General features: G+C 44.9%; 1 protein-coding gene and 1 pseudogene across 1 annotated transcript; both read left to right on the forward strand.

Moving 5' to 3' along the window:
- The first annotated feature begins 4,593 nt into the window (after positions 1-4,593).
- LOC128066644 (mast cell protease 3-like) lies at positions 4,594-6,549 on the forward strand. The gene is made up of 5 exons (XM_052659725.1): positions 4,594-4,645; positions 4,840-4,987; positions 5,469-5,604; positions 5,795-6,052; positions 6,388-6,549. Exons 1-5 carry the CDS (start codon positions 4,594-4,596, stop codon positions 6,547-6,549), a joined length of 756 nt encoding a protein of 251 aa, XP_052515685.1.
- Positions 6,550-15,671: 9,122 nt separating this feature from the next.
- On the forward strand, positions 15,672-18,358 carry LOC128066847 (mast cell protease 3-like; annotated as a pseudogene).
- The last annotated feature ends 220 nt before the right edge of the window (positions 18,359-18,578 follow it).

Here is an 18,578-nt window from a genome sequence, read left to right on the forward strand (position 1 = left end):
TTTCTTTTTCATTTTTTATCTGAATGATCTGTCCATTGAGGTAATTGGGGTGTTAAAGTCCCATATTTTTACTGCATTACCATCAATTTCTCCCTTTATGCTTGTTAATATTTGTTTTTAGGTGCTCCTATGTTGGTTGTGTGTATATCTAAAGTTGATATGTCTTCTACTTGGATCGATCCCTTGATTGTTATGTAATGTTCTTATTTGTCTCTTGTCACAGTCTTTGTTTTACAACATTTTGTGTGATACAAGTATTGCTACCCTGGCTTTAATTTTGTTTCCATTTGCTTGGAGTACATTTTCTATCCCCTTATTTTCAGTCTGTGTGTATCTTCAGATCTGAAGTGAGTCTCTTGTAGGCAGCATATGTATGAATCTTGTTTCTGCACCTGTTTAGGTATTGCATGGCTTTTAATTGGCTCATTTAGTCCATTTATATTTAAAGTAGTTATTGATAGGTATGTATTTTTTGCCTTTTTGTTCATTGTTTTTCAGTTGTTTCCGTGCTTCTTTTTTTGTTTCTTCTTTTGCTCTCTTCCCTTGTGATTTGATGATTATCCTTAGTGTTACATTTGGATTCTTTTCTCTTTTTTCTTTGTGTGTATCTAGTACAGATTTTTGGTGTATGATTACCATCAGGCTTATATATATGTATTAATATATATACATCATTATTCTATAACGGTAATTATTTTCAATTGTTGGGCTCTTAAGTTTAACACATCCTTACGACTCTGCATTTTTATCCCTCTCATTGTTCACTTTTTTGACATTGTACTTTAGGGCTTTTTCTTTCAAGGGTTCCTTAAGTACCTATTGTGGATATAGATGATTTTACTACTTTCATCTTTTAGCTTTCTTACTAGCTCTATAAGTGGTTGATAGCTACCCTGCAGGTTGTTGCTGTTCAGTTGCTCAGTCATGTCCAACTCTGCGGCCTCATGGACTGCAGCATGCCAGGCTTCCCTGTCCTTCACTCTCTCCCGGACAAATATACCTTCATTTTCCCTTACCAATGAGACTTTTTCTTTGATAATTTTCATACTTCTAGTGTGGTCTTTTCTTTTTTGTTTAGGGAAAACCATATAACATTTCTTATAAGGCTGTCTTTGTGTTGCTGAACTCCTAGCTTTTGCTTGTTGGAAAACTTTAGCTTTCTCCTTCAAATACAGCCTGCCCAGTGGAGTACTCTTGGTCATAAGACATTTTTTGTCTTCATCACTGGAAATATATCATGCCACTCCCTTCTGGCTTGCAAATTTTTTGTTGAGAAGTCTGCTGGTAGCTGATAGTTCCCCTATACATAACTTTTTGCTTTTCCTTTACTGATTTTAATGTTCATATTAATTTAAAATTAATATTTAATTTTCAATTACAGTGTCTCAATGTGGTCATCTTTGTGTTTATCCTGTTTGGGACTGTCAGTGTTTCCTGGACCTGGATATTTCTTTCTTTTCCTATGTTAGGGAAGTTTTCAGCTATTATGTCATCAAATATGGTGTCTAACCCTTTTCTTCTCTCTGCTCCTTCTGGGACTCCTATACTGTGAATATCAGTATCCTTGATATTATCTCAGTGTTCTATTGAACTGTCCTCATTAAAAACATTCTTTATCTCTCTCTCTCTCTCTCTTTTCTTCTGTTCAGGTTGAGTGATTTCTGCTGCTCTCTCTTCTATTTTGCTGATCCACTCCACTGTATCATCTAATCTACTATTGATTCCTTCTAGTGTATTTGAAATTTCAGTTATTGTATAACTGAACTGACTGATTCTTCAGTTCTGCTTGGTTCTTCTTTAGATTTTCTAACTCTTTGTTTTTATATAGATCAACTCTTTGTGATATATGTTGCAATAATTTTTTTCTGAGTTATTGTCTGTATTTTGGTTCTGCTTATGCTTGATTTTTGAGAAACAAACTTTAAAAAACTGTATTTTACATATCACAATTTATTTATCAATCTCTTCTTTTAATGTTTCTGTATTTAGAGTCATTGCTAGAAGAACTCTAATTTCATTAAGGGGTTCATCCACATTTTTTTATTACTATGATTTTATTTCATACATTTGTATCTTGTATTTTGCACTTACTCAGGTGGTTTACGTGATGTATGACTAACTTATTGCCCTGATATCATTTATTAAAAAGTACTACTTTCACCCAGTGATTGTTTTCTTAATGTCACCTCAGTGTAAACTACATTTTCATATGTGCTTGGGAATGTTTCTGGATTTTCTATTCTTTTTCTTTGGTCTGTCTGTCTGATCATGAGTGGGCAACACACTGTTTTCAGAAAATACATCTTACGGAATGTTTTTTAATATCTGACTAGTTATTCCTTCATGCTCTTTTCCAAATAAAATTTAGACATTAGCTAGAACTTCCTAATAATAGGAGAAAGAAATTTTTTTTTAATTGGAATCACATTTTTATATTAACTTTGGGAGAATCAGTGCCTTTTTGGTGTGGTTCTACCCTATCAGAGAACTGACTATCTTTCTATTTCTAAAGTCTGTTTTTATATTTTTCAAGAATCCTGTAACATTTTGCTCAAATAGTGTTTCACAAATCTGGTTATGTTTTTCCCAAGCTCTTTGTGTTTTTTGTTGCTGCTGTGACAGATTATCTTTTCAATTGTGTCTTCAAACTGGTTGTTGTTCATATATGTGAAGGCTATGGATCTCCTTTTACTTTTGAAATAATCTCAGGCTTATGGAAAATAGCAGTTATAATACAAAAACTTTAATTTTCCTGAACCATTTGAGAGTAAAGTTACTGACACGGTGTTCCATCAGTCCTCAAAAACTGTAGAGGGCAATTTCTACAAACAAGGAAACGCTTATGTGACCACAATTCAACCATCAATCCGGGAAATTAACATTGATGCCACCAATACCATCTAATCTTCAGACAATAATAAACTGGGTCACTAGCCTTAATATGTTATTTATTTGATTAGTCCCCACAGAGACTTATAAAACAGATCTCTTCCTCATCTTCTCCAAGTGCATCCCCTGCTCTCCCTGCCCAGGCTCTGGTGATCCACGTCAGGCAGCCGCTTCAAAGCAACGCCCGCCTCGCCCTATTTGTCCTGCTCTGACACATCCCACCAGACTGCCCTTTCTGTTGGAGTCCCTGAATCCTCCTTGAGCTCCTTTACCACCTACTGGTCAACCCTTGTGTAAGCACCCTCCTCACAGCCCTTGGATGTTCACTCCCTTCATAGTAGTAGTACTAAACGTCGCTCAGTCGTGTCTGACTCTGTGACCCCGTGGACTGTAGCCCGCCAGGCTCCCCTGTCCATGGGATTCTCCAGGCAAGAATACTGGAGTGGGTTGCCATGCCCTTCTGCATTCCCTATGGAAGGCAACATACCTCACTTCACTTGCGTTCTGCTATCTCATCCAGGTCACCCAGTGCAGGGTGTCCAAGCCCATGTGGGATGAGGACACCGCTTGGTTCACTGTGACTCTCTTGCCAGAATCACTGTTGACCATGGGCTTTGTTTCTTTAACTAAGGTGTTGTTGCTTTTTAAGAGGCTTGGGATCAAGATGTTTAGAAACAACCGTTGTTTTGATTCCATGGCTTCCCCCATTTTCATGATGGGGACATGACTGCCACTGCATATCTCCATCCCACAGGCTCTTCTTACGTGACTGCAACCAAGGAGGTCTAGGGCCCTCCTTTTATAATCTGGGTGAGGGGAGCTCTTGATTGCTTTAAGCAGTGGAATATGGTAGAATAGGTGCCATATGACATTAAAATCTAGGTAATGGAAAAAACACAGCTTCTAGATGGCTCACTTTTTAGGAGATGGTCTCTCTGGGGAAACCAACCACTGTGTCATGAGGGAGCCAAAGAATTCCATGAAGTGAGACAACCTGAGGGGCTCTTGTGGAGAAAAACCAATGTGCCAAGTGGATAGCCAGCATCAACCACTGGGCATGTGTAAGCAATCCTTCAAGTGATTCAGCCTCTAGGCTTCGAGCAGCCCTGATACCAAGGTGAGTAGAGGGATGCCATCCGCACTGTACCTGGACCAAAATGCAGATGGGTAAAGCAATGTTGCTGCTGTTTTAAACCACTGAGTCTTTTAGTAAGTGGAATAAGCCCTCTTCAGCATCACTTCCACACCATTATGTCTATTCCACACTGCAGATCTTGCCTTTATAGTCTGATCATGATGGTTTATCTCCTCTACATGAAGCAAGGAATCTCATGTCCAATATTTCTCACATTCTTGGTGAAGGATGGGGTCTCAATACATAACGACCCTGGTGATCGAAAATGAACCATGCAAAGACTTTCTTTGATCTATCATCATGAGGCCCAGGTTTCTGGGATTCAGGCACCTGAGGGCTTAAGGACTGGCTAATGCAACCACCCCCCGACCCCCACCCCACCCAATGGATGAAAACTTACCAGAGGCTTTAATTAAATTCAAAAAACAGTCCACTCTGACTACAAAAAAGTGGTTTGAGGCTTTCAGATAAGGCTCACGTGACAAAGGCCAGAACATGGAAGGGGACTCAGGCTTAAAAGACCAGAAGGAAGCAGCAGCCGCTCAGATCTGGGCAGTCTTCCTGGAGAGATGGTCCTGTTCTTGCTCCTGGTGGCCCTTCTGTGCCCTACTGGGGAGGCAGGTGAGTGACGGTCCCACCCTCAGAGGCCCAGTCCCACCCCACATGGACTGACCTGCCCAGATGCTACACTCATGCACAGCCTGGGCCTGGTCCATCTAAGAAAATTTCTGAACTCAGGGAAACCCTGGTCCCATCTCCCCTCTTCAAACTTTGGCTCCATGAGCACAGTGGGCAGGCTGGAATCTTTCTTTCAGGGAAAATCATCGGGGGCCATGAGGCCAAGCCTCACTCCCGTCCCTACATGGCGTTTCTTCAGTTCAAGATTTCAGGGAAATCTTACATATGTGGGGGCTTCCTTGTGCGTGAGGACTTCGTGCTGACAGCAGCTCACTGCCTGGGAAGGTGAGGAGCAGTGCCCGGGCCCCCATCCCTCTGCTGAGCCCTCCCAGGGAACCCTCTTAGGAGCTGCAGGCCTGTGCCACCAGATAACACAGGAAGCTAGTCAGACACTGGGGAGAGAGGGACAGGTCAATGCCAGTCACGCATGGAGAGAAGGGACTGATCAAACCTGGAACATAAGGAAGCCAAGGTTGTGGCCTGGAGCCCACAGTGCTAATGTGAGGAATTCATGTTTTCCTTAGAGACAGTCAAGCTCGAGCAGGACTGAACACCCTTCGTGGACTACAGAAACTGCCACCCTGCCCAGGCTGCCAGGGAGCAGACAGTTTAGAGATGCTCAGCCCCAGAGCCCACTGCCTAGAATTTTGCCACATTCTTCCCCTGCCCTGCCCCAAGTTTTGCCCTGTCCCAAGCTGTGCTCTTTCCTCCTGGCTCCTGGACCATTTCTCCTGTGACACCCCCTCCCTTTCTGCTTTCTGTGCAGCTCAATTAATGTCACTCTGGGGGCCCACAACATCGTGTACCAAGAGAGGACCCAGCAGGTCATCCCAGTGAGAACAGCCATCCCGCACCCACACTATAATAATGAAACTTGTGCCAACGACATCATGTTACTGCAGGTGGGACACGTGGCTGCACTGAGTCCGGGACACTTCCATCCAGGGTTCTGCATCCCCTATGAACTCATTCCTGACCCTCCTCCTGTACAACACCTCCGTGGTCCCAATGCTGAGAAAAGGGCAACCCTATTACTGTCCTGCAGCCTCTGTGGGCCAACAGTAGGTGAGAATGCTTTTCCTCTACATTCAGCTGACTAGGAAGGCTGAGATGACGGATGCAGTGAGCCTCATCAATCTGCCCAGGAGCTTGGAGAAGGTGAAGCCAGGGATGATGTGCAGTGTGGCTGGCTGGGGGCAACTGGGGGTAAATATGCCCTCTGCAGACAAACTACAGGAGGTGGATCTTGAAGTCCAAAGTGAGGAGAAATGTATTGCTCGCTTCAAAGACTACATCCCCATCAGGCAGATATGTGCTGGAGATCCAAACAAAAGGAAGGATTCTTTCTTGGTGAGATCCCCATGTTATCTGTGCAAAACCGTGGGCCCAACTGAGCTGGGATGATGGGTGGCCGTGGGAACTAAGCTCGCTCCTTTGTCCCCAGCCTGTCCTGTGTCCCTGGAGGGTGAACACTGCCTCACAGTCACAAATGGGTGAGGCTTCCTGCAGGAGGAGCAGCAGGGCTGTCAATGCAAGGGTGGAACCTCAGGACCAACAAGGCCCTGATATCAGCCAGGACCCCTAACTGAGCCCACCCACTCCAGGGTGGCAAGGAGACCAGACCTGAAGAAGGTGAGTTCAGACATGAAGAAGGTGAGCTCAACCCTTGCTCTCTCTGCCCACAGGGTGACTCTGGGGGCCCACTTGTGTGTAATGGTGTGGCCCAGGGCATTGTGTCCTATGGAAAAGATGATGGGACAACTCCAAATGTCTACACCAAAATCTCCAGCTTTCTGTCCTGGATCCAGAGAACCATGAGATGGTACAAACACCAGGGATCAGCATGACGTGTCCTCGAGATGGACCCCTCCATCTTCCCTGGGATTGGAAGCATTGGTCAAAGTGTGTGGAGGAAGGTTGCCTGGAACTTAATAAACATTCATTTCTTGAAAAGTAATCACTGATTGCTCCGTTATTTACAGATTCATTAGGTACCTTCTCTGTCAGGGAAACATCTGTTCACATTTCTGATCTGTTAGCGGCTTCCCCCTCCAGCACATACACTGCTCCTCCCACCCCCACCTTCCGTTGTCTGTAATAAAATCTTCTGCTGTACCTACAGCCAGCTCCCTCCAGTCACATGTCCCCAGTGCCAGCTCCCCCTCAGGCTGCTCGTGAGCTCCATCAGAGAAGGGAGACCCCTCCTCAGGAACTCAGGACCCTCTTGTCCACGACCCTTGTGTCTCATCCATATGCCCTCTGCCTCGTCAATACCTACTTCCCTCCCCTTCATCCCAGTGTCCAGGGGGCAACAGAAAAGAATCCAGATTTGGAAAGGGGACCACCTGAGAATCTCTGGGGTCGAGGGGGGCACTTGTCCACCCTAACAGAAATGGGGGAGGTTTACAAAGGTGTGGCTCACCCCAGGAGTGTTCCTCCCTGCATCAGAGGAGACAGAGGTCAGAAGCCTGAGAAAGTTTCAGGAGGCCTTCAGTATGCCCAGGGCCAGCTTGAGTTCCTGTCACAGCCCTGTCTTGGAGTCCTGGGCCCAGGGCTCTGTGCAGCCTCTGGTGTCTTGAGGGCACATCCTCCTTCAGCCCCAAGTGACCTTCAAGGAGCTCCTCCACCTTGGGCTGAGCCAGCCTCTCCCATCTCCATCATTCCCACATGTATGTATGTTTCTATAAAGGAAAGTCATAGTAACAAATATTTTTAGATGCACGATATCCTAATATTTCAAAGGTGTCCCATACCCAATAGCTTATTGAATAATTTTTTCTGTTCTATCTTTCAATAATCTCTGAATTTTCATGTAAGAATCTATAGAGGAAACGAATCTCATTTTTAAAACATGCAGCTTAGAGAAGGCTGGGCTAAACAGAAGTGATTTGCTGGACGTTTGCATGGTGAGTGAACTTCCATCATGGCAAAATGTATTTTGCGTGTAAAAGCAACACATATAATCATATAAAGATAGCTAAATACAGAACATATAAGTAAGAAATTTAAAATTGCCTACAATTTCACCACCCGCAGATCATCATCATCAATGGTTAAGCTTGTGTCCTTCCGCTCTGTTTATTCATAAGATGCTCTTGCTACAACTCACTGGGACTTGGCTTGTTTAGAACTCCTCTGATCTTTTCCATTCCTCTTTCTTCTGTCTCATACTGGTGACAGTGTTGGAATCATCTGCACATGTTCAGGATGGCCTGGCCCAGAGACATCAGAGACGTGGTTCTCTCATCTCTGGACAGGGAATATTAGTGGAGAGTAATTATTAGGGTGATCACCATCACTTATCTCATCACCTCACACCAGTAACCAGCATTTTTGGAGAGGAAGTCTCTTCCCCTCACAGGAACCCTGATTTGGATGGGACAGCCCCAGTCTCAGCTCAAGGGATGCTGGATACCTCAGCGCAAGCCAAGCCAGTCAGGTCACTGAATGCTGAAGGACCCAGTGATGGTTGGTTTTGGTCCAATGAGCATCAAGTCCAAGACTTCTGTTCAACACTGTGGGATAAGAAAATTTTTGTCACAGAATATTTACATTTGAAGAGCTGATTGTAAGCCCAACAGAAATGTGAGGCTGGAACCCTGGCAAGATAGGAAATGGGGTTGTTCTTTGCTTCACTTTGGTGAGTTCAGGTCTATCTGCTCCCAAACCAAGTTCAGCCACTTCCTCATACTTGGCAATGAGCAGACCCCTCATCATAGTACTCACCGGCTTGTCCTCTACCCACCTATTCTGGGTCTACCTCTGTGTCCTGTCAGCTTCACAGGGGCAGGAGCTGAATCTCTCATATCCCTGAACCTCCCCTATTGAGTAATTATTCATAATATTATCAGAATCATAAAAGTACCAAGAGTGGAGAAGTGGAGATTCAATTACTGAGAGGCTCCTTGGGATCCAGCTCCTCTTGGTGTGATAGGGAAGAACTTTGGTATTCTGTTAGTTAATTACTAGTGGTATATTGCCTATAATATTAATTATACATGATGACACATTTGTGGGAACGCTGGCTCCCAGGTAATGAGCTTTAAGCTAAAATACCTTTGTTTAGCTCACAGGAAACTAATGAAAGCCAACTAATGAAAGACTGCAGGACAGAAGAAATTAACACAACCATCCTGAGGCTAGTGGAACCAGGAAATGTTTGACTTTACTCCGTTCCCTTCTAGTATAAAAGTAGCCTGAATTCTAACTCAGGTTAGGTGGTTCTTTGAAACACGAGTCCACCATCTTCTTGGTCTGCTAGCTTTCTGAATAAAGTTGCTATTCCTTGTTTCAACAACTCATCCCGTGATTTATTGTACTGTTGCTTGGCAAGTAGTACAAGTTTGGACTAGATAACACTGGCTGCACCACAGGCTTCACTTTGGTATTCCTTCTGGTGAGTCTTTGTGTGCGAGTGTGGTGATGGTGTCATTCTCTCCCAATCCAGGGCAGAGAAGGTGGTCATCTGTGGCATGTTGACACCCGGCTAGGGAGGAGTGCACCTCTGGGAGGTCTGTGGGGACACTGAGCCTCCCTTCCTTCCTTCCCCTGTGCTTTGTGTCTGGAAGGAAGAAACCCCAGCAGCTGTGACCTGGACAGACCTTCAGGAAGATGCTGCCACTCCTACTCCTGATGGCCTTGTTTCTGCCTCTTGCGCTGGGACTGATGAGTGACCGCCTATTCCTGAGGGTGTAGCCCATCTCACCAAGCCTCCTGCAGTCCTGACCCTTCTGCACAGCTCTAATTTCTGAACCAGGTCCCATCCCAACCAAGAACACAAGTTTGATGCCACATAGAGACTCACCAAGGAGATGTGGCAGGCAAGCAGGGAGATTTTCACTAAGATCTTCCATGGGTCTCAGGCTGTCTCTCACCACCAGAGGAATGAGTTGTGCATCTGGTAGAGGATGTGAAGCTACAAAACACAAGTAAGTAAAATCCCTCACACCAGCCAGGAAAAGACAACTCATACAAACCAACCACAGTACAGGAGTTGTCAGTGGACCCGGCTTATGAACCAGTGCCTTCCACCCCTCACTCCTGTCCAGGATAGGAGCCAGGTGTGAGACTGATCAAAGGTGCTAGATGACAGCACCCAAAGCTCTGCATATGTCCTGGCTCTTTCCCAGGCCCCAAGCAGCTCCTTTTCTGCCCCACCTCCCCTGCCTCTCAGGCCCTTAGCTACTCCACTGTGGCAGTGCCCTCCACCCACCCCTGTGACCTGAAACCCCAACAACCTCAGCCAAAAGCTAATGGGAGGCCACTTGTGGAGCCAAAGACCATTTTCTGAGATCCTGGGATGTGTTGTGCCCTAGGACATGAGGATTTTAGAAAACTCACCTCTATAAGTTCCTCGTGCAAACTCACATTCAGTTCAGTTCAGTTCAGTCGCTCAGTCGTGTCTGACTCTTTGCAACCGCATGAATCGCAGTAGGCCAGGACTCCGTGTTCATCACCAACTCCTGGAGTTCACTCAGACTCATGTCCATCGAGTCCGTGATGCCATCCAGCCATCTCATCCTCAGTCGTCCCCTTCTCCTCCCAGCCCCAATCCCTCCCAACATCAGAGTCTTTTCCAATGAGTCAACTCTTCGCATGAGGTAGCCAAAGTACTGGAGTTTCAGCTTTAGCATCATTCCTTCCAGTGAACACCCAGGACTGATCTCCTTCAGAATGGACTGGTTGGATCTCCTTGCAGTCCAAGGGGCTCTCAAGAGTCTTCTCCAACACCACAGTTCAAAAGCATCAATTCTTCGGCACTCAGCCTTCTTCACAGTCCAACTCTCACATCCATACATGACCACAGGAAAAACCATAGCCTTGACTAGACAGACCTTAGTCGGCAAAGTAATGTCTCTGCTTTTGAATATACTGTCTAGGTTGGTCATAACTTTTCTTCCAAGGAGTAAGCGTCTTTTAATTTCATGGCTGCAGTCACCATCTGCAGTGATTTTGGAGCCCAAAAAATAAAGTCTGACACTGTTTCTACTGTTTCCCCATCTATTTCCCCTGAAGTGATGGGACCGGATGCCATGATCTTCGTTTTCTGAATGTTGAACTTTAAGCCAACTGTTTTCACTCTCCTCTTTCACTTTCATCATGGGGCTTTTTAGCTCCTCTTCACTTTCTGCCATAAGGGTGGTGTCATCTGCATATCTGAGGTTATTGACATTTCTCCCAGCAATCTTGATTTCAGCTTGTGTTTCTTCCAGTCCAGTGTTTCTCATGATGTACTCTGCATAGAAGTTAAATAAGCAGGGTGACAATATACAGCCTTGACGTACTCCTTTTCCTATTTGGAACCACTCTGTTGTTCCAAGTCCAGTTCTAACTGTTGCTTCCTGACCTGCATACAGATTTCTCAAGAGGCAGATCAGGTGGTCTGGTATTCCCATCTCTTTCAGACTTTTCCACAGTTTCTTGTGATCCACACAGTCAAAGGCTTTGGCATAGTCAATAAAGCAGAAATAGCTGTTTTTCTGGAACTCTCTTGCTTTTTCCATGATCCAGCGGATGTTGGCAATTTGATCTCTGGTTCCTCTGCCTTTTCTAAAACCAGCTTGAACATCAGGGAGTTCACGGTTCACGTATTGCTGAAGCCTGGCTTGGAGAATTTTGAGCATTACTTTACTAGCATGTGAGATGAGTGCAATCGTGCGGTAGTTTGAGCATTCTTTTGCATTGCCTTTCTTGGGATTGGAATGAAAACTGACCTTTCCCAGTCCTGTGGCCACTGCTGAGCTTTCCAAATTTGCTGGCATATTGAGTGCAACAATTAGTTTCACAATATTCCTGAGAAAGCTCCCAGAAGCCCTGCACTCATGTCATTGAAAAGCACAAGACACAGTGTCACTCCCCCAGGGCTGTCTGTCACCTCAGTTTCCCCTCAGCTGCAGCCCTGCCCTGAAGTCGCCGGACCGTCACAGCTCCTGGGCTGTATCTCCTGGGACTCCACGCTCCTCATACCTCTACTCTGTTCTCTGTGCAGCTCAATCAGGGTCACCCTGGGGGCCCAGAGCATCGAGAAGCAGGAGAGAGTGCAGCCGGGTCAAGTGCTTTTTTCCATGTAGAAAGATGTGTCCTTAAAGACACCACAGAGACATTTATTTTCCTGAGCACCACTCATTTAGGAGGGGAATAAAACAGTTTCTCACCACTCTCTGCCATAAAACTCCATCATACACCAAGGGTTCTATATTTGTGTAGAATGTCTCAATGTGTGCGGGGTTTCTATCTTGTCATCTATGTCTCTATGGCACCATCAGTACCACACTATCTTCATTACTATGACTTCATTTGCTAAAGCAAGAGCTCCCATCTTATTCTCATTCTTTAAGCCTGTCTTCTCCAATGTTGGCTACTGGTTTTCCACATCTATTTAGAACGAATAAAGTTCTGCAAAATACTTTCTGAGTGCAGTGAATTTGTAGGTCACATTTTGGAGAATGAATACCTTAAAAGTATTTTCTCTTCCAAACATGAATGTGGAATATCTTTATGATTTATACTTAGTTATTTGACCATTTCCACGATTTTAATTTTTTTTTCAAACTTCATTTTCTAAGTATTATTGTATAAATAGAGAGATGATTAATGTTTAAGTTGATTTGTGCCCAGAAAATTTGACAATTACTAATTGTAATAATTGATCTGCAGGTTCCTGGCTATTGTTGTTGTACATTATATCTTGAATATCCACAGTTTTATTTCCTCTTTCCCTGTCTTATACCTTTTACTTCTACTGCCTGCTTAACTGTAGTGACTAAAATCTGTAGTATATTATTGAAGAGAAATGATGATTATGGCTATCTGTGTGACCTTGTATTGTTTTGCTCTTGAATGAAAAACATAGAACATTTCATCAGTAAGTATATTGATTGGTGTGGGATTTTTGCAGGGATCATTTATCAGAATGAAGACCCTCATTTCTGCTCCTATTTTTTAAAGAAATTTTTTAAAAGAAGGATAGTGAGTTCTAGTAGATGCTTTTTCCCCATTCAGTTGAATTATCATATGGTGTTTCTTCTTTCATCAATGTGTTGTGTTGCAGCAATTGTGTTTTGAATGAAAGCCACTCATCCTCAGAAAAACCCAGATTAGAAATGATCTAATACTTTTGCTTATGGACTGATTGGATTACATCAATACTGGAATAACATTAACCCATAAATTTCTCCTCCCATATTGTCATCACTGGGTTTGTCATCTAGGTTTTGCTAGACTCATAAGCGAGATTTGTAGCATCTACTTGCCAGCAGAAGATGTATATCAATATTTAAGTTATTTTCAAAGACTTCCAGGGAATTCTTGTGAGCTTGCGGCTGTCCTTGATGGACTATTTTTGAAAACGGAATCAATTCGTGTAATGTTTATAGGAAAATTCAAACTTCCTGAGTACGTTTCTTTAATTTATATTTTCTAGGGATTTGTAATTCCATGTAGATTTTGAAAACTGTTCACTTCCCTGTGACCTAGAGGTTAGCATAGATAAGATTTATGTATGTATATATACATACATATATCTATCTCCCAGATAAAACTCTTTCTTAGTTCACCCACCCTGTGGCTATAATTTTCATTATCTCAATAGTGTCTTTAGTAATCAGAATTATCTTGATTCTTACATACCCAACTGCCAGAGTCTGTCTGCAACAGCCAGGGAATCAGCCTGAAGGGATGAAGGGTGTCGGTGGGGAATGATGTAGCCTCTGACTCGAGGTATGGAACTACATGTTTATTTCAAGCATCACGTCTTCTTTTATACTTTTTCGAAAGGATTAGGTCAGAGGTTTTACATTCTCAGCTCCCCCTCACCCAGATTTATTATTTCCTTGTTGCCCTTCAAACAGAGTTCCTGCGAAAAGACTTTGATGCTGGGAGGGATTGAGGGCAGGAGGAGAAGGGGACGACAGAGGAGGAGATGGCTGGATGGCATCACTGAATCGATGGACGTGAGTCTGAGTGAACTCCAGGAGTTGGTGATGAACAGGAAGGCCTGGCATGCTGCGATTCATGGGGTTGCAAAGAGTCAGACACTACTAAGCTACTGAACTGACTGAACTGAACTAAACCCTAAACTCAGCAATCTTCCTTTGCCATAAACATCTCCCTCACAAACAGGTCTCAGATAACAGTCCTTCCCATGGCCTCAAGCTGTGGCCTACGTGCTCATCCTGGGACATTCTTTGTAAAAATCCTTGAACAAATGTCAAAGGTTACTTTATAAATTATTTTCTGGGCACAACTGCAGAAGGCTTTGTGCTTTCTCATGCTTTTCTCAAAAACAATATGCACCTTAACATTCTTTCCAGCCAACTCAACTGAAGAAAGGAAGAAACAAGTCAGAATCACAAGAGCTAACTCCTTCATCCCAGGTCTGTGCTTGCGAAATGAGAAGAGGGGGCTGGGGCCGTGCCTCCATTTTGTCAGTGATGCCTAATGCGGCTCCCGACACCCAACAAATTTTTAATGTAGATCAACTTATCCATCATTATCAATAGTCCTTTCTACATCTTGTATTAATTTGCTCTTACAAGGTAAATATATAAAGAAATTCTCCTATATTCAAAGTTTTCATTTTTTACCTTTCAATGAGTTAGAGAAACAGTGTTAAGTGGTCAAGTTTATTTTTATTCACACATAGCCAACAGATTTTACTATATTTTCATCATTACTTACCATTTTGAATTCCTTTTCTTTTGATTTCCATTATGATTTTGCTTATGATTTACAGTGGATCCTTGAACATGCCTCACATCACATGTAATCTGATATCCAGGCCACACAGTGCATGGTTCTGAGCACATGTGGTGTGGGACACCCCTTGGCTCACTGTGACTCTCCAGCCCGAATCACTATTGACCACGGGCTTTGTTTGTTTAACTAAGATGTTGTTACTTTTCAAGAGGCTTGGAATCAAGATGTTTAGAAACAACAATTTTTTTCGATTCCATGCCTTTCTGCATTTGCATGCTGCAGATATGACCACCGTTGTGTATCTCCATCCCACAGGCTCTTCTTACATGACTGCAATATCTCACCTCCTGCTGGGAGGTGGGGTCTAGGGCCCTTCCTTTTTAATCTGGTGAAAGCTCTTGCTCTTGATTGACCCAAGCAGTAGACATGGCAGAATGGATGTCATATGACATCAATGTCTAGGTAATGAAAAGAACACAGCTTCTAGATGGTTCACTTTCCAGGAAATGCTCACTCTGCAGGAGCCAGGCACCGTGTTTGGATGGAGCCAAAAAATCCCATGAAGTGAGACGACATAAGGGGCCCTCGTGACAAGAAACCAATGTACCCAAAGGACAGCCAGCAGCAACCACTGGGCATGTGTGAGGGAGCCTTCAAGTGATTCAGCTTCTGGGCTTCAAGCTTCCCTGACACCAGTGGGAGCAGATGGGTGCTGTTCACATTGTACCATGAGCAGATTACAGATTCATGGGTCAAGCAATTTTGGTGTTATTTTAAACCACTCAGTCCTTTGGTAACTGGAATAAGCCCTCTTCAGCATCACTTTCACACCATTCTGGCCAGCCCACACCCTTAATCTCACTGTTCTTATCTGATCATGATGGTAAGCTCTCCTCCACCAGAAGCAATAGAGCTTATCTTCAGTGTTTCCCACAGTCTCACCCAAAGAGGTCCAAGACAGAATCTCTGTGATGATCTAAAGAGAACCACAGAAATGAAGACATTCTTTGATCTATCATCCTGAGGCCCAGGTTTCTGGGGCCCAGGGATGTGAGATCTGCTGATGCAGTATCCCCACCACCCCACAGATAGGAACTTATCAGAGGCTTTTGTTAAGTTTTTACTCCACTGAGACCCCAAGACTTGATCAAACAGTGATGTGACACTTTCTGAGAAGCCTGCTGTAATAACGTCCACAACAGAGGAGACACTCAGGGTTAAAAGATCAGACGGAAGCAGCAGCTGTTCAGATCTTATCAGCCTTCCTGGAGAGATGGTCCTGTTTTTGCTCCTGGCAGCCCTTTCTCTGTTCCCCACTGGGGAGGCAGGTGAGTGATGGTCCCATCCTCAGAGGCCCAGACCCACCCCACATGGCACAGACCTGCTTAGATGTTACACTCATGCACACTCTGGCCCTGGTTCATGTAAGGAAATTTCTGGACTCAGGTCGAATTTTCTCAAAGACCACCAACCTTGGTCCCATCTTCCCTCTCCAGCCTTTGCCTCCGTGAGCACAGCAGGCAGTCTGTTATCTTTCTTTCAGGGAAAATCATCGGGGGCACGAGGCCAAGCCGCACTCCCGTTCCCTATATGGCATTTGTTGAATATCAGGTTGCAGAGGACATTTTCAGCTGTGTGAGTTTCCCTGTGTGTGAGGACTTTTTGCTGACAGCAGCTCACTACTTGGGAAGGTGAGGAGCAGTGCCCGGGCCCCCACCCTCTGTTGACCGCTTGCAGGGGACATAGGAAGCTCTTCAAAGTCCAGGTGAGCTTTGGGGAGAGAGGGAGAAGTGAATGCCAGTGGCACATTAAAAGAAGCAACTGATCATACCTGGAATGGGAGGAAGCCAAGGTTATGCCCTGGACCCTGGAGTACACATGTGAGAAATTCACGTTTCCTTCTGTGACTGTCAAGATGCTGCATGACTGAACACCCTCGTGGACTCCAGGAGGTCCTCCCTGACTGTGCTGCTAGAAACAGACAGCTCAGAGATGCTCAGCTCCAGGGCCCATTGCCTAGAATTCTCTCCCCTCCAGTCCCACCCTGTCCCAAGCTGTGTTCTTTCCTCCCAGCCACTGGAGGAAAGATATCTCCTGAGACATCTGCTCCCTCTCTGCTCTCTGTGCAGCTTAATCAATGTCACCTGGGGGCCCACAACATCACGGAACACAGAGGATCCAGCAGGTAAGCCCCATGAGAAGAGCCATCTGCCACCCAGACTGTAATGGTAAGACTTGGGTCAACGATATCATGTTACTGCAGAGGGGATGCATGGCTGCACTGGTTCTGGGACACTTTCCTTCCAGGGTTCTGCATCCCCCATGACCCCATTCTGCTCTTCCTCCTGTATGACCCCTTCCGTGGTTCGAGCACTGAGAAGAAGGCAACCCCATGACTGTCCTGCAGTCTCTGTGGGCCATCAGTAGATGAGAGTGCCTTTCCTCTTCTTCAGCTGATTAAGGCTGATTTGACAGATGCAGTGAGCCCCATCAATCTGCCCAGAAGCTTGCAGAAGGTGAAGCCAGGTATAATATGCAATGTGGCTGGCTGGAGGCAACTCAGGGTAGATTTGTCCTGTGCAGACACACTATAGGATGTAGATCTTAAAGTCCAAAGGGAGGAGAAATGCATCACTTGCTGTGCTGGAGATCCAAACAAGAGGAAGAATTCTTTCTTGGTGAGATCCTCAGTGTTGTCCATGCAAAACCTTGGATTATCAGGAGCTGCGTTAGGCATTATTGACAAAATGGAGGCATGGCTCCCAACCCCCTCTCCTTGTCCCGCAGGCACAGACCCGGGATGAAGGAGTTAGCTCTTGTGATTCTGACTTGTTCCTTCCTCTCTTCGGTTGAGTTGGCTGGAAAGAATGTTAAGGTGCTTATTGTTCTTGAGAGAAGCATGAGAAAGCACAAAGCCTTCTGCAGTTGTGCCCAGAAAATAATCTATCAAGTAACCACTGACATTTGCTCAAGGATTTTTACAAAGAATGTCCCAGGATGAGCACGTAGGCTGCAGCTTGAGGCCATGGGAAGGATTGTTATCTGAGACCTGTTTGTGAGGGAGATGTTTATGACAAAGGAAGATTGCTGAGTTTAGGGTTTAGGAATAATTAAGAATAGCTAGAAGCCTTTTTAGGAGACAGTGAGCTTAGGATACTAGGGGCAAGCAGGATAGAAAGATAAGAGATAAACTGAGGAATGTGGTAGGCAGCTCAGACATAAGCATGAGTTACAGTGTAATCACAAGTAAACACGATTCTGAGAGAATTGCTGAAACAGGAACTCTGTTTGAAGGGCAACAAGGAGATAATAAATCTGGGTGAAGGGGAGCTGAAAATGAAAAACCTCTGACCTAATGTTTTTCAAAAAGTATAAAGAAGACGTGATGCTTGAAATAAACATGTAGTTCCATACCTTGAGTCAGAGGCTACATCATTCCCCGCCAACACCGCTCATCCCTTCAGGCTGATTTCCTGGCTGCTGGGGCTGGACTTTGGCATTGGGTCAGGTGAGCTGGGAGGATGAGGGGCAGTGGGAATGAACCCCGTGCCTGTGTCCCCGGCCTGTCCTCCTCTCTGGTTTCAGTCCTGTGTTCCTGGGGGTGAACACTGCCCCAAAGTCATATATGGGCAGAAGCTTTGTGTGGGAGGAGCAGCAGGATTGTCAATGCCTAGATGAAACCTCAGGACCAACAAAGGCCCTGAAGTCAGCCCAGGCCCCTCACAGAGACCAGCCTGGGCATCAGTGGGGAGAATAACTGAAAAAGGTGAGCCCAGCCCTTGCTCTCTCTGCCCACAGGGTGACTCCAGGGGCCCACTAGTGTGTAATGGTGTGGCCCAGGGCATTGTGTTTTGTGGAGAAGAGCATGGGAGAACTCCATATGTCTACAAGAGAATGTCTAGGATTCTGTCCTGGGTCCAAACAACAATGAGCCAGTACAAATGGCAGGGATCAGCCTGAGGTGCCCCTGGGATGGACCCCTCCATCTTCCCTGGAATGGGTGCACTGGGCAAAGTGGGCGAAGGAAAGCTTCCTGGAATTTAATAAACTTTCATCTCTTGAGCAGAAATCACTGATTCCTCTTTTATTTACCTAAACACGTTTGTTAGGCACCTAGTCTGCCAGGCAACCATCTATTCACATCTGATCTTCCTCCTTCAGCACATACACTGCACCCCAC

Source organism: Budorcas taxicolor, chromosome 21 (genome assembly GCF_023091745.1).
Source record: "Budorcas taxicolor isolate Tak-1 chromosome 21, Takin1.1, whole genome shotgun sequence".
Lineage (NCBI taxonomy): Eukaryota > Metazoa > Chordata > Mammalia > Artiodactyla > Bovidae > Budorcas > Budorcas taxicolor.

Bases quoted from the DNA above. Each gene is read 5' to 3' on its own strand.
- LOC128066644 (XM_052659725.1), top strand. From the start codon at position 4,594: ATGGTCCTGTTCTTGCTCCTGGTGGCCCTTCTGTGCCCTACTGGGGAG. The intron at 5,605-5,794 runs GTGGGACACGTG...CTCTACATTCAG, and splicing joins ACGACATCATGTTACTGCAG to CTGACTAGGAAGGCTGAGAT. The intron at 6,053-6,387 runs GTGAGATCCCCA...CTCTGCCCACAG, and splicing joins AAAGGAAGGATTCTTTCTTG to GGTGACTCTGGGGGCCCACT.